General features: G+C 43.9%; 1 protein-coding gene across 6 annotated transcripts in view; it reads left to right on the forward strand.

Annotated features, from left to right (window-relative positions):
* ltbp1 (latent transforming growth factor beta binding protein 1) overlaps positions 1-12,283 on the forward strand; it is a 368,337-nt gene that overhangs the window by 218,729 nt on the left and 137,325 nt on the right. For all 6 annotated transcript variants that reach the window (XM_068045343.1, XM_068045346.1, XM_068045345.1 and 3 more), the window contains 5 exons: positions 705-827; positions 1,712-1,831; positions 3,000-3,119; positions 9,491-9,613; positions 11,375-11,497. In XM_068045343.1, the coding sequence (XP_067901444.1) occupies positions 705-827; positions 1,712-1,831; positions 3,000-3,119; positions 9,491-9,613; positions 11,375-11,497 (609 nt within the window). The remainder of the gene's footprint in view (positions 1-704; positions 828-1,711; positions 1,832-2,999; positions 3,120-9,490; positions 9,614-11,374; positions 11,498-12,283) is intronic.

A 12,283-nucleotide genomic window follows, 5' to 3' on the forward strand; every position in this document is an offset into this window, starting at 1 on the left:
TACTTTTTGGAGTGTCGTCACTGTTGTAAAGTTGGAAACGTGGCAGCCAATTTGTGCTTAGCAAGAATCCACAAACTGCAAAGAGTTAATGACCTGTTTTAGCGCTCAGGGATAAAAATTGGTTGAGACACTGGGTTAAACTCCCCTGTTCTCCTTCAAAATAGGAGCATGGGATCTTATGCTTTCACCTGAGTGTGCAGACTGGGCATCAGTTTAATGTTTGATCTGAAAACGGCACCTGTGACGGCGCAGTGTCCCCTCAGTACTGCATTGGAGTGTCAGCCTAGATTTGGTGTTCAAGTCCGTAGAGTGGGACTTGCAGCCACAACCTTCTGACTCAGAGGCGAGAGTGCTACCCACTGAGCTGCGTCTAGATATCTTAGTGGTGTCAAAGAAACCTTGAGCTCTCTGTGCCTCAGGCCTACTCCCATCCTGTTGCCAACTTTACCGGAGGACGGTTCCCTTGCATCCCTGGTAACAGCCTGCAGCCTGGCTATTTTCCGCTTCTGCTTTTCAGTGACCATCACTATCAGCTCCAACGGGCATCAGACATTATCGGGACATTTAACCGAGGCCCGTGAGTAAAAATCGACGGGCCTCACACTGGCAATGTCCTCGGCGCATCCCTCCCATTCCAAACCCAGCAGGGAAATCAGAGTTGAAATACCTTGTTCCTTCTACTGACTGTCATCTACCTTTTACAGATGTGGATGAATGTGCACAGGTCCCGCGTCTGTGTTCCAATGGGCACTGTAGAAACACAGTAGGAAGTTTCCGATGCTTCTGTCATCAAGGATTTACATCAGACGGAGGAACACAATGCTCTGGTAACAATTGAAATTGTTTAATTTTGTAGGGAGAATCTAACTGCACAGCCAGCAGAATGACAGCTTAAACTATACCAAACCCCAACCTTACCTCATACTTATACTTGAGAAATTTTTGCATCTTCTAACTCAAAGCCAATTTAACCAGGGATCATCAACACAAAAGTCTTTCATGGAGATTTCCCTTGGGGAATCTCCCACTTGCCACCGGAAGCTCATGGAAGCCTTGGTTTTCGGGGCCTAGTCAGGGTGGGGTTCCACTGAACTTCAGCCAATGATACATTGGTGGAATGAGAGAAGCCTCAGGAAAATTCCTGCTCTTGGTCTTTTGGGAATCAGTACTTTTTATTCAGTAGATATTTTCTCTGCTATTGCTCTGTATATGTTTTCAAAAGTAATTCAGGTACCAGTCAAGAAACAAAGATAAACTCACTCAAGTGGACATACCTTCGTTTGGTGCTCATGTGAACAAAAAGGTTGAATTCGGTATTTAATGTTTGATTTCCAATATTCACAGTTTTTGGCTAATATCTTGACCTTAAATGCTTGTCCTTGGTATTTTCACCCAGTTGTTAACCTGTCTATTTTAACAGGATTGTTGGCAGCTTTGAAATAGCATGAGCAGGAACTTAGCCTGCACATATTATTCCACTAAAAATAGTGCTCAGTACAAGTTAAAACCCCTTATGTCTGTCTGTATGTGATAAAATACTACAATCTTATAGCAGGAACTGCTCTGACAGGAAGAGATCTGAAAGAATTGTAAATTATAATGTTGTCATGCTGGATATAATTACAGTGTTAGATGTATGTTTTATGAACAGTGCTAGATGCATGACATTTTTTTGCCACTAAATGTTAATAAGTTACTATCTGATTTCCAGATATTGATGAGTGCCTGAGACCCAATATCTGTGGAGAAGGCCACTGCCTTAATAGTGTAGGCTCCTACAGATGCCAGTACTGTGATGCTGGGTATAGAATGTACAGAGGACAGTGTGAAGGTGGGTCTGTATTTTGGTTCCGTTAATGCCCCTGTAATACTGAATGTCTTTGTCTTTGAGCATTAGTTTGTATTATCTAGCAGTTGGGATGTATGGTGGAATATTTTCACATAAATCATTACTTCAGGTTATTTGCAAATAGAATTAGCTAATGGCTAAGGACACGGAGGAGTTAGAACATGCAGGGGATGATAATTTCTTAGAAAAATTGCAGCAGCAGTATGCATCCAATTTAATATTGCCTCCAAGCCTCTCGTTGTTGTGTCACCGTCACTGTGGTGGAGCCAAGAGAATTACAGGGAGTGACTGAAAATTAATCTGAAAATCTTATCTAAAAAATAAACAAAAAACATGCATACCCATAATCTGATGCCGAAAATGAAATCAAAGGCATGAGGATGGGGTGTGGTGAGGGTGGCAGAGTGGAAGAAATGCAGGCACGGTACATCTTCCCCTCTTACCCTTACCCCAATTCATTTCTTCCCCACTATTATCACTAAGGAAGCAGTTGTCATCTCTTCCGCTGCACAAAGTTTACAGGAACAGATTCCAGCTCGTTCACTGCCAGTGGCTACTTGGACAAGGCTCTCAGAACCTTGTTATTAGAGTTCGCTTCTGATCCTTGACTCTTGTGCAGCTGGCTCCAACCATTTGGCAAACTAGCCAGGATCCGGTTAAGGCCGACCTTAGCGACTTTCGGCAAATTTCCTCTTGGGTCTTCGTCAGCTGCGTATGATCCAGTACCACTGATCGGTAAGTAGTCTGTAGCGGTGTCTGTTGAAAAACCAAGTGGAAAACAGAATGAGCTTTAATGGTGTTGCATAGAGCCACCTCAGAAAAGTGTCTAGAAGTGTTATATTATTGCCTGACAAACATCAACCCTGAACAGCAAATGAATGTGGAAGTGTTATACTAGACGTGGGTCTGCAGTTAGAGACCACCAGAGGTCTGTTTCTCATGGGCTATTAGATTATTTGTAGTGTGGTAACCATGTCATTTAAGTGCTCGGCAGTTTTTGAGCATTTGAACTACAACCTAATGGTTAAGGAAATGGGATGTTGTCTCTTTAAAATGTCACCCTTTTCTGTTATTTTAGAACAGTAAAATTGAACTTGAAGTGTTTTCAAATGTGAGCTGAATTTGCTCTGTGATCTGTTTAAATTTGCAGACATTGATGAATGCCAGGATTCCAACAAATGTCCGTCTGGAAGATGCATTAACAATCCTGGCTCTTATAAGTGTGTGTCTTGCCCAGATGGATACACAGGCAGAAATGGCCAATGTATAGGTGCGTACTGTAGTCTGAGTTCAAATTGGTTCTTCTGTACCTACAGCGGGTTTGTCTAATAGGCATTCTCACTTGAAACTTTTTAAATAATGTTATTCTTTTCTGCAAGCATTATATGTAATGACTAAAGATAAAATCTAAGGATGAATTCAGCTATCCTGCATTTCCAGCAGGGAGCCAAGCTTGAAGGAAGTGTTGGTGGGAGATAGGGTTACAAATTTGTTCTGCCGTTCTTCCAGTCCATGTTACCTTCAAATGTGGCTTCTCTCAGGGAATGCTGAATTTAGCCTATGGCGTATACAGTATAGATTTTGAATAATGTATACTGCACTCTCCTGTGATAACTTGCCCTATAAATTATATTGGCTATAGTGGGTTGTCCTACAGTCTGCTAGAATGTAAAGATATGGGCTTACAGTACTTCAGCCTCTATGGCAGTTACCTTTACCATTTCCATTATGGGCGGCACAGTGGCGCAGTGGTTAGCACCGCAGCCTCACAGCTCCAGCGACCCAGGTTCAATTCTGGGTACTGCCTGTGTGGAGTTTGCAAGTTCTCCCTGTGTCTGCGTGGGTTTCCTCCGGGTGCTCCGGTTTCCTCCCACATGCCAAAGACTTGCAGGTTGATAGGTTAATTGCCCATTATAAATTGCCCCTAGTATAGGTAGGTGGTAGGGAAATATAGGGACAGGTGGGGGATGTGGTAGGAATATGGGATTAGTGTAGGATTAACATAAATGGGTGGTTGATGGTCGGCACAGACTCGGTGGGCCGAAGGGCCTGTTTCAGTGCTGTATCTCTAAACTAAACTAAATTTCACTAAACATCTCATTGACTGTACAATGCACTGTGTACCCAAACAAAGTACAAATGACTTGTTTAATATCAAATATAGATAATGTGTTATATAAAGAACTCCTTGTTTGAGAGAGTAATTCAGTCTCGGGAGAAGTTGGGGGAGGGGGGTGCGGGTGTTGGCGGTTACTGATAATGTGATCAGATCTGCTTGATAGAGCCGCTCAATTTGTAACTCACCAGCAGACACTTATCATTCTGCACTTTGTACCTGCTTTTAATATCCAGAGAACTTGCTTAAAAGCAGTTTCCAGAAAATAACCATAGTCATCACTTTGTGACATTAAACCTATTGCGATTCCATGGTCTCGTTAAACCAGATAGCTGGTTGGTTTTATAGCAAAACTTAATAATAGACTGTAGGGAGTGGGGAGGAAATATGTACAATTACAGAAGGACAAATCTCTGGTGTATATTAAATACAAAAACAGCCATTTGGCTCTATTAGACAACGACCTGCCTTAGCAAAGTGTTGCAAAAAAAAATCATCTTCGATCATTAGAATGGGTAAGGAATTGGGTAATTTACCAGTACCGTACATCAACACACTGGACACACTCTGCTAATACCTATTGCTGCACTGTATAACGTGACAGAGAGGAAATGTCATTTGGATTTAAATTATGTCAACATATTTCTCTTTTACTGAATTCTTTCACGTACTCTGTACTGACTTTGGCAGCACCGTAACCAAGTTACTAACATCAGTGTGTTTGTTATTCAACCCTGCAAGAATCTTGTGCTGTCAATCTAACAATATTGACATTATTTTGATTCATACCATGTTAGAAATAAATTTGCATATGTACTGGGTGAGAGGAGGTGTAGTATCATGATGCACAAATATCAGGAGATGTTTTACCAATATCTAGGGATTTCTGGTTAATGATTTGAGTCATAGGAAGTAGTAAGGAGAGTATCATCACAGATGAGCTCTGAATTATCTGGAAGAAAAACCCTTCAAAGCATTCACTTTACCATGTTATAGCGTGTGTTTAATGCCATCGATTTATTCAAGCAGTAAGTTGCATTGCTTCTTCACCTGAGGATTTTGGTCTAATCCTGCAAGTTGAGCCACAAACACTTTCAATCTCATTGGCCAGTTTTACAACAGTGACTCCTGATAATGAGAGCAAAATACTATGGATGCTGGAACTCTGAAATGAGAACAGAAAATGCCGGTAATATTCATCAGGTCTGACAGCATCTGTGGAGAGAGAAACAGAGTTAATATTTCAGGTCTGCGACCCTTCGTCAGAACTGGAAAAAGTTAGAAATGAAACAATCTTTGAGCAAGTGAAAGGGGGGAGGGGGGAAGAAGATCAAGAAGGAAGGACTGTGATAGGATGGAGAGGGGAGAGATTAAATGACAGAGATGTCATGAACAGAATGCAAATGGAGTGCTGAATAGTTGTAGTGAAAGTCAAAGCATGAGTCCAGAGAGCATGCCAATGGCAGAATAATGAACAGCTCTGTATGAAAGCAAAAACATGAAAAAAAAGTTTAAGACTAGCATATGGTTAAAATATAATTAAAAGAAGAAAATATATATAAAATAAATAAATAAAATAAAAATATTAAATAAACAAAAAATAATGGGACTCATGGTCTGAAATTGTTGAACTCAATATTGAGTCCAGAAGGCTGTAGAGTGTCTAATCGGAAGATGAGGTGCTGTTCCTCGAGCTTGCATTGATGCTCGCTGAAAACTGCAGCATGCCAAAGACAGAAATGTGGGCATGAGAGCAAGGTGATGAATTAAAATGGCAAGCAACCGGAAGCTCGGGATCATGCGTGCAGACTGAGCAGAGGTGTTCAGCAAAGCGATCACCCAATCTGCGTTTGGTCTTCCCAATGTAGAGGAGATTGCACTGTGAGCAGCGAATACAGAATACTAGATTGAAAGAAGTACAAGTAAATCACTGCTTCAGCGGCAAGGAGTGTTTGGGGCCTTGGATAGTGAGGAGAGAGGAGGTAAAGGGGCAGGTATTACACCTCCTGCAATTGCATTGGAAGGTGCCGTGGGAAAGGGATGAGGTGTCGGGTGATGGAGGAGTGGACCAGGGTGTCACGGAGAGCACAATCCCTTCAGAATGCTGACAGGGGAGGGGAGGGGAAGATGTGTTTGGTGGTGGCATCACGCTGGAGGTGGCGGAAGTGGCAGAGGATGATCCTTCGGATGTGGAGGCTGGTGGGATGGAAAGTGAGGATAAGGGGAACCCTGTCACAGTTCTGGGAGGGAGGGGAAGGGGTGAGGGCAGAAGTGCAGGAAATGGGTCGGACATGTTCGAAGACGCTGTCAACCACATGTGGGGGAATCCTCGGTTGAGGAAAAAGGAAGACATATCAGAGGTGCTGTTGTGGAAGGTTGTGTCATCCGAACAGATGCATCGGAGACAGAGAAACTGGGAGACTGGAATGGAATCCTTACAGGAGGCAGGGTGTGAAGAAGTGTAGTCAAGGTAGCTGTGGGAGTCGGTGGGCCCTCTGCTTGGTCTGCAAACATGACCCTGAGCTTCCAGTTGCTTTCCATTTTAATTCACCACCTTGTTCTCATGCCCACATTTCTGTCCTCGACCTGCTGCCGTGTCCAGTGAACATCAACGCAAGCTCGAGGAACTGCACCTCATCTTCCGGTTAGACACTCTACAGCCTTCTGGACTCAATATTGAGTTCAATACCTTCAGATGATGAGTCCCATTATTTTTTGTTTATTTATTATTTTTATTTTATTTATTTATTATATATATTTTCTTCTTTTAATTTATTTTTAACCATGTGCTAGTCGTAAAATTATTTTTCATGTTTTTGCTTTCGTCCAGACCTGTTCATTATTCTGCCATTAGCACTCTCTCTGGACTCTTGCTTTGACTTTCACTACTACTATTTAGCACTCCATTTGTATTCTGTTCCATGACATCTCTGTCATTTAATCTCTCTCATCTCTGTCCTATCACAGTCCTTCCTTCTTCTTCTTCCCCACTCCCCCCTCCTTTCACTTGCTCAAAGACTGTTGCATTTCTAACTTTTGCCAGTTCTGACGAAGGGTCACAGACCTGAAACGGTATCTCTGTTTCTTTCTACACAGAGGCTGCCAGACCTGCTGAATATTTCTGGCACTCTCGGTTCTCATTTCAGTGGTTCCTGATCTGTGAGTTGATGCCTTGAGTTCTTCTGGTTTTGTGCTAAGTATCTGGACTAACCAGGAGCCAATATTTACTTTGCCTTTGGGCTACAACTCCCTGCATCACGATCCTTGATGAAAACATTCACTGTAAAGCGGTCATTGCAATACTAATGGGCACCACCCGATTGCTGTGACTTTTTTCCCCTTTTCATTTTGTCTTTGTTCGACTGTGAAGCTAACACTAAGGGCTAAATTTTCCCTCCGGGCGCAGGAAACAGAGGTTAGGACTGTTTCTGGGTCCCGAACCCATCCCCGGGGGAGAAAACACACACTCATTTTCACGGGGGCCGCCTTAATTGGCATGGAGATAGGATTGCCATTCAATTAACGACAGTGGGCAGGCTCTTGAAGCTGGAGGGCCAATCAGAGGCCTTCCAGTGAGAAAGGAGCAGCAGGCTGTAATGGTAGGTAAGTAAGGGAGAGGGCGCTTCAAGATGGAGGTGCCTTCTCTCCAATGTCTTTAAATCTTAAATTGAAAAATGGTTTTTGCAGCCAGACAGGCGGGGAGTGGTTCGGGGGTGTGGAGGGGGCCCTACAGGGCAGCCTGTGACTGCTCGCATCTAGGTGGACAGGGAGAGTCTTTAGTCCTGCCTGGAATACTGGACCCCTGGGCTGCTGCCAGGAGGCTGCCGCTAGGCAGCTAAGTTATCCCCCACTGCCTGGAGGAACCTGCAGGCCAACAGGAAATTCCCAGTCGACCTCCTTTAATTGGCATCACTAAGCTTTTAATTGGCCACAACAGAATCTTAATGAGCTGTGTTGGCTCCCGGCTGTGTGTGGGCGGGTAGCCCTGCCTGTGCCTCCACCCCCATCCCCGATCTTGCTGCCACAAAAAAGACCTGGAGGTGGGATGGAGCTGGGGAACCGGTACGCTGGCCGGCAGGGCTACTTTTGGCTCCCGCCCACCTGCGATCTCCAGCCCTGGTGGGGATGAAAATCCAGCCCTAAATATACGGTCCTTGTAACGAACAGTCAAAAACGTGCTTTTGTGAAAATTCCCTTTTGCTCCAGGATTGTACCTGATCTGTTCCCTTCCCCTTTGCTAATGAGTGTTTTTATAGGAACACTTCCTTCTCCTGAAACAAGTTGTTTCTGATTGATTCAAAGTCTCCTCACTGTTTCTGTTGGTAAACAACCTGTCCTTAAAATGGAGCAGATTGATCAATAACAACTCTTGTGTCGAAGTTCATGTCCAAAAAAGGTTTATGCATCTGTTCATTATGGATGACCTGTTTCGGTCACAAATTAGCAAAATTCCTCAGTTAGTAAAGAGAAGCAAGATCTTAAAAGGGACAAGGTCACCCTATTAGCCATATTTTCCCCCATGACCTCCATTCCAAATGCTGCCTGGAGCTGTCAGTGACCCTCTTTAGATGCCACACCATGGGGGTACCCCCCCCACCACCCCACTTCCAACACAAAGGGAAGGCAGAAAAAGACAGAGAGCAAAGAGGGACAGATGTTGAGGCAAAAAGAAATGGGAAGAGAGCAGTAAAGAGAAAGAGGAGAACATACGAACATACAAATTAGGAACAGGAGTAGGCCACTCGGCCCTTCAAGCCTGCTTCGCCATTCAATAAGTTCATGGCTGAACTGATTACTCCACATTTCCATCTACACCCGATAGAGAGATAGAGAAATACGACTATGAAGAAAGAAACATGTAAGAGAGGGACATATTCTCCAACTTAGTATGTGCAACGTCACAGCAGATAGAGTCTGTCACACTTCAGATGCCGCACTGCAGACACACTTTGTGGCTACAGCATATACTCCAACTTCATATGAACAATGCTGTTCAAGATCTGCTCGGACAAGAGTAATTCTTTTTACACGTTGTACATTTCTATAAAATAATTTTAAAATAAAGAAACTCTTTTCTTTTGTTGTATAGTAGTGAGTGTGGTGTGACATTTACATACAGTTTCAGTGGTCTGTAGAAAGCACAGTGCAAGCATAATCCTTCTTGGCAAATCAGTCAGGTGCTCATCAGGAATCAACTGTATCTTTTTTCAGTTTCCTATTACAAATAGGACATGCAGTCACATGCTGGGAAAAGGGCTATTTAAGACCCATCCAGACAGTATTCCATTAAATTGTGCAGAGATGGATGCTACAGATGTTCCATGATAAATGTGACAGCAGATAATTTTAGAAACAAAATTCCAGGGGTTTCTTTCTTTTTATCATTCACTCTGCTGTTCAGAACTTTTTGGTCCAATTCCCATGTGCATTATCTCTTTGTTATCTGTTTGAAAACGGCAGAGGTTTATTAGAATTGTCCTTGACATCCATTTTGACGCCTGATTTTTGTGGGTTTGTTTTCCCAGATGTCAATGAATGCCTGAACAGATCAATCTGTGCGAATGGCAGATGTTCCAATCTCGAGGGGTCCTATATCTGTACCTGTAACCGAGGGTATGAACCGTCTCCTGATGGTAAATTGTGCAAAGGTAAACACTCCTGCAGCGATTAAAATCTCTAATAGCCAGCTTGGTTAGCATCGGATTACTGAATGAAAATTTTAAGACTCTAGTTGCTTGTTTTCTTTAACAAGTGGAGGCTTTTTTTGACAGTAAGGGCAGAATTTATCCAGCCCCAGGGTGATGGGCTTGGAGGCGGGGGTGGTGGGGGAGGTGAGGGGTCTGGAAAAATAATAGGGAGCTGCGTCAGGATGCTCGCTAGCATTTTGCCACTGGTGGAGTGGATTCCCCTGCCATGTGGGGACACTGCCACCTCAGTGGAGGCGGCCTCCCTGTGACAGGCTGAGGACCATTGGAGCCAGAAAATTCATCCCTCAGATAGGGGGCTGCCAGAAGCAATGGCTGCACCTGGCCCAAATGCTGCCACTGGAGGGGGTCCCCCTCTATTCCGAGGGCCTACTGGCTTGGCGCCTCAGATTTAATTCCAAACTTACCCCTTTACTGAAGGTACCTCCATTTTGAAGTGCCCTCACATTCTCAGACCTGCCTCAGCAGCACCTATCTCTGATTGGACCGGCAGCTACAGGGGTCCACCTGGTCTCCTTAATTGGATGGTGAGCTTGGAGACGGCCAATTAGGAGGCTGTCTCCGGGAAAACAGCTCCCCCAATCTGGCTCCCAGCAACTGCGGGCTTGGGACCCCCATTTGGTCCCATGTTGGGATCCCGAAGCCCATGGGAAAATCCAGCCCTGAGTCACTGTTTAAACGAAAAAGTATATATTTTTTCCCCTTTTGATATTTAATACACAAACCCCAGACAAGGGTGGACAAACTGCTGTAGTAGTGGAGCTGACTGCTAGAAGATGCATAAGTGCAGACCTGGAGGATTCTGCATCCTGTTCCTCCTTTCCCTGCACTCCACCGCTTGGGAGGAAATAGTTGGTCACCACTCATACCTCCTCATGCCAGTTGAGATCTGAGGTTAAATCAATGGAGCATTGAGGGCTTGAGCACATGTTCGCTTTTAAGTGTCAGCCTTGATTAGTGATATCACCTGCAAGTCAGAAGACCCTGGATTCAAACCTACTCCAGAGATTTAAGCACAAAATCTAGGCTGACACTTCAGTGCATTTCTGAGGGAGTGCTGCACTGTCGGAGGTGCTGTATTTTGGATGAGGCGTTAAACCAAGGCCCCTTCTGTTCTCTCAGGTAGTCATAACAGATCTCACGTACCTATTTCAAAGAAGAGCAGGGGAGCTCTCCCAGTCTTCTAGCCAATCTCTATCCCTTAACATGTGTGTGTGTGTATCTCTCAACTCTGTCTCTTGGCCAGTATATTTAGAATCATTGAATGATACAGCACAGAAGGAAACCATTCCGTCCATATTGCCTGTACTGAGCTATCCAATTAGTCCTGCTCCCCTCCTCTTTCCCCATAGCACTAAAACTTGTTCTTCAAGCATCTAACCGGTTCCCTTTTGAAACTTGAATCTGCTTCCACCACCCTTTCAGGCAGTACATTCCGGGGTATATATGATTATACATATACAGGGATCTGTAACAACTCCTTCATATATCATTCATATTGAGAACCATAAGATTCCATAAGGAGCAGTTTTCATCTGCAGTACTTAAGTGGAAATCTGATGGAGCAGATTGTCTTCCCGTCATGCAACTTGTTCAATTTTCATTTCTAGTACTGAAGTTTGGTCGTGGCATCCTCTGTTGGTGAAACGAGGCTTGTGATCGAATGGAAACAGAAATAAATTGTTTGTTTCTTCTTTGGTGTAGATGTGGATGAGTGCCAAGATGTCATTCTGTGCACTAATGGGCAATGCACGAACACAGAGGCCTCCTTCCACTGTGACTGCAACTTGGGCTACCTTCTGACTGCCACAGGGGACCAGTGTGAAGGTAACAAGAATTTTGATAGAGTACTCTCGGAAAAGTTGGACACAAAATATTTACAGAAGGGTCAAACCTCTTGTAGGGGTTAATTTCCTCTGGTAGCATACCAGCTTATGTGTTTGCGTGAAGCTCCTTTTGGTCATCCTCCATCAGGATAGGATGAAAACTTAATTCAGCAGGGTAAATTGGAATTGCAAAGAAATAGTTGGGTATTTTGTGTCATGAGGTGAACGTTGTAAAAAATCAGGCAAGCTTTCCAGCACCATCTGCACAACAGGTTAAAAGTTAATTGTCCTTTGACGCATTGTGCGTACTTCCCTTTGGAAGTAGAGCACAGAATCAGCATTCTAAACAGTTCAGTCCCAATCCTTCCACTCAGGGTCAATTTTTTTTGTCAGGAGCTGACGGCACATGGATCTGAAATCCCAATTTTAACAAACAAAAAAAACAAGCTAGAGGGTGAAATTTTCCGAGATCCCACACCACTGACGGGGCCTTCAGACGAGTTAGCGGAAAATCTAGTGCAGAGCAGCCATGTTTTTGTAATGAGGCCCCACCAGAAGCTCATGGGTCTCAGATAATTCGCTTCATTTGCCCAGTCTGTCGTGCCTCCACAGACAGCTTTCCTATTTTATGAACATGAATATTGGGCTGCTTGCCTCACCAGCAGCCATTAATCCTAACAGTTGCCCAATGCCATGTTTCCAGATGGGATTCTGCTCCATATGTAAAATGCTGTTCATAATAGAAGGTTCACTTAAACTTTATTTCAGTCCAAAAACGTGACATTTA

Source organism: Heterodontus francisci, chromosome 13, assembly GCF_036365525.1.
Source record: "Heterodontus francisci isolate sHetFra1 chromosome 13, sHetFra1.hap1, whole genome shotgun sequence".
Lineage (NCBI taxonomy): Eukaryota > Metazoa > Chordata > Chondrichthyes > Heterodontiformes > Heterodontidae > Heterodontus > Heterodontus francisci.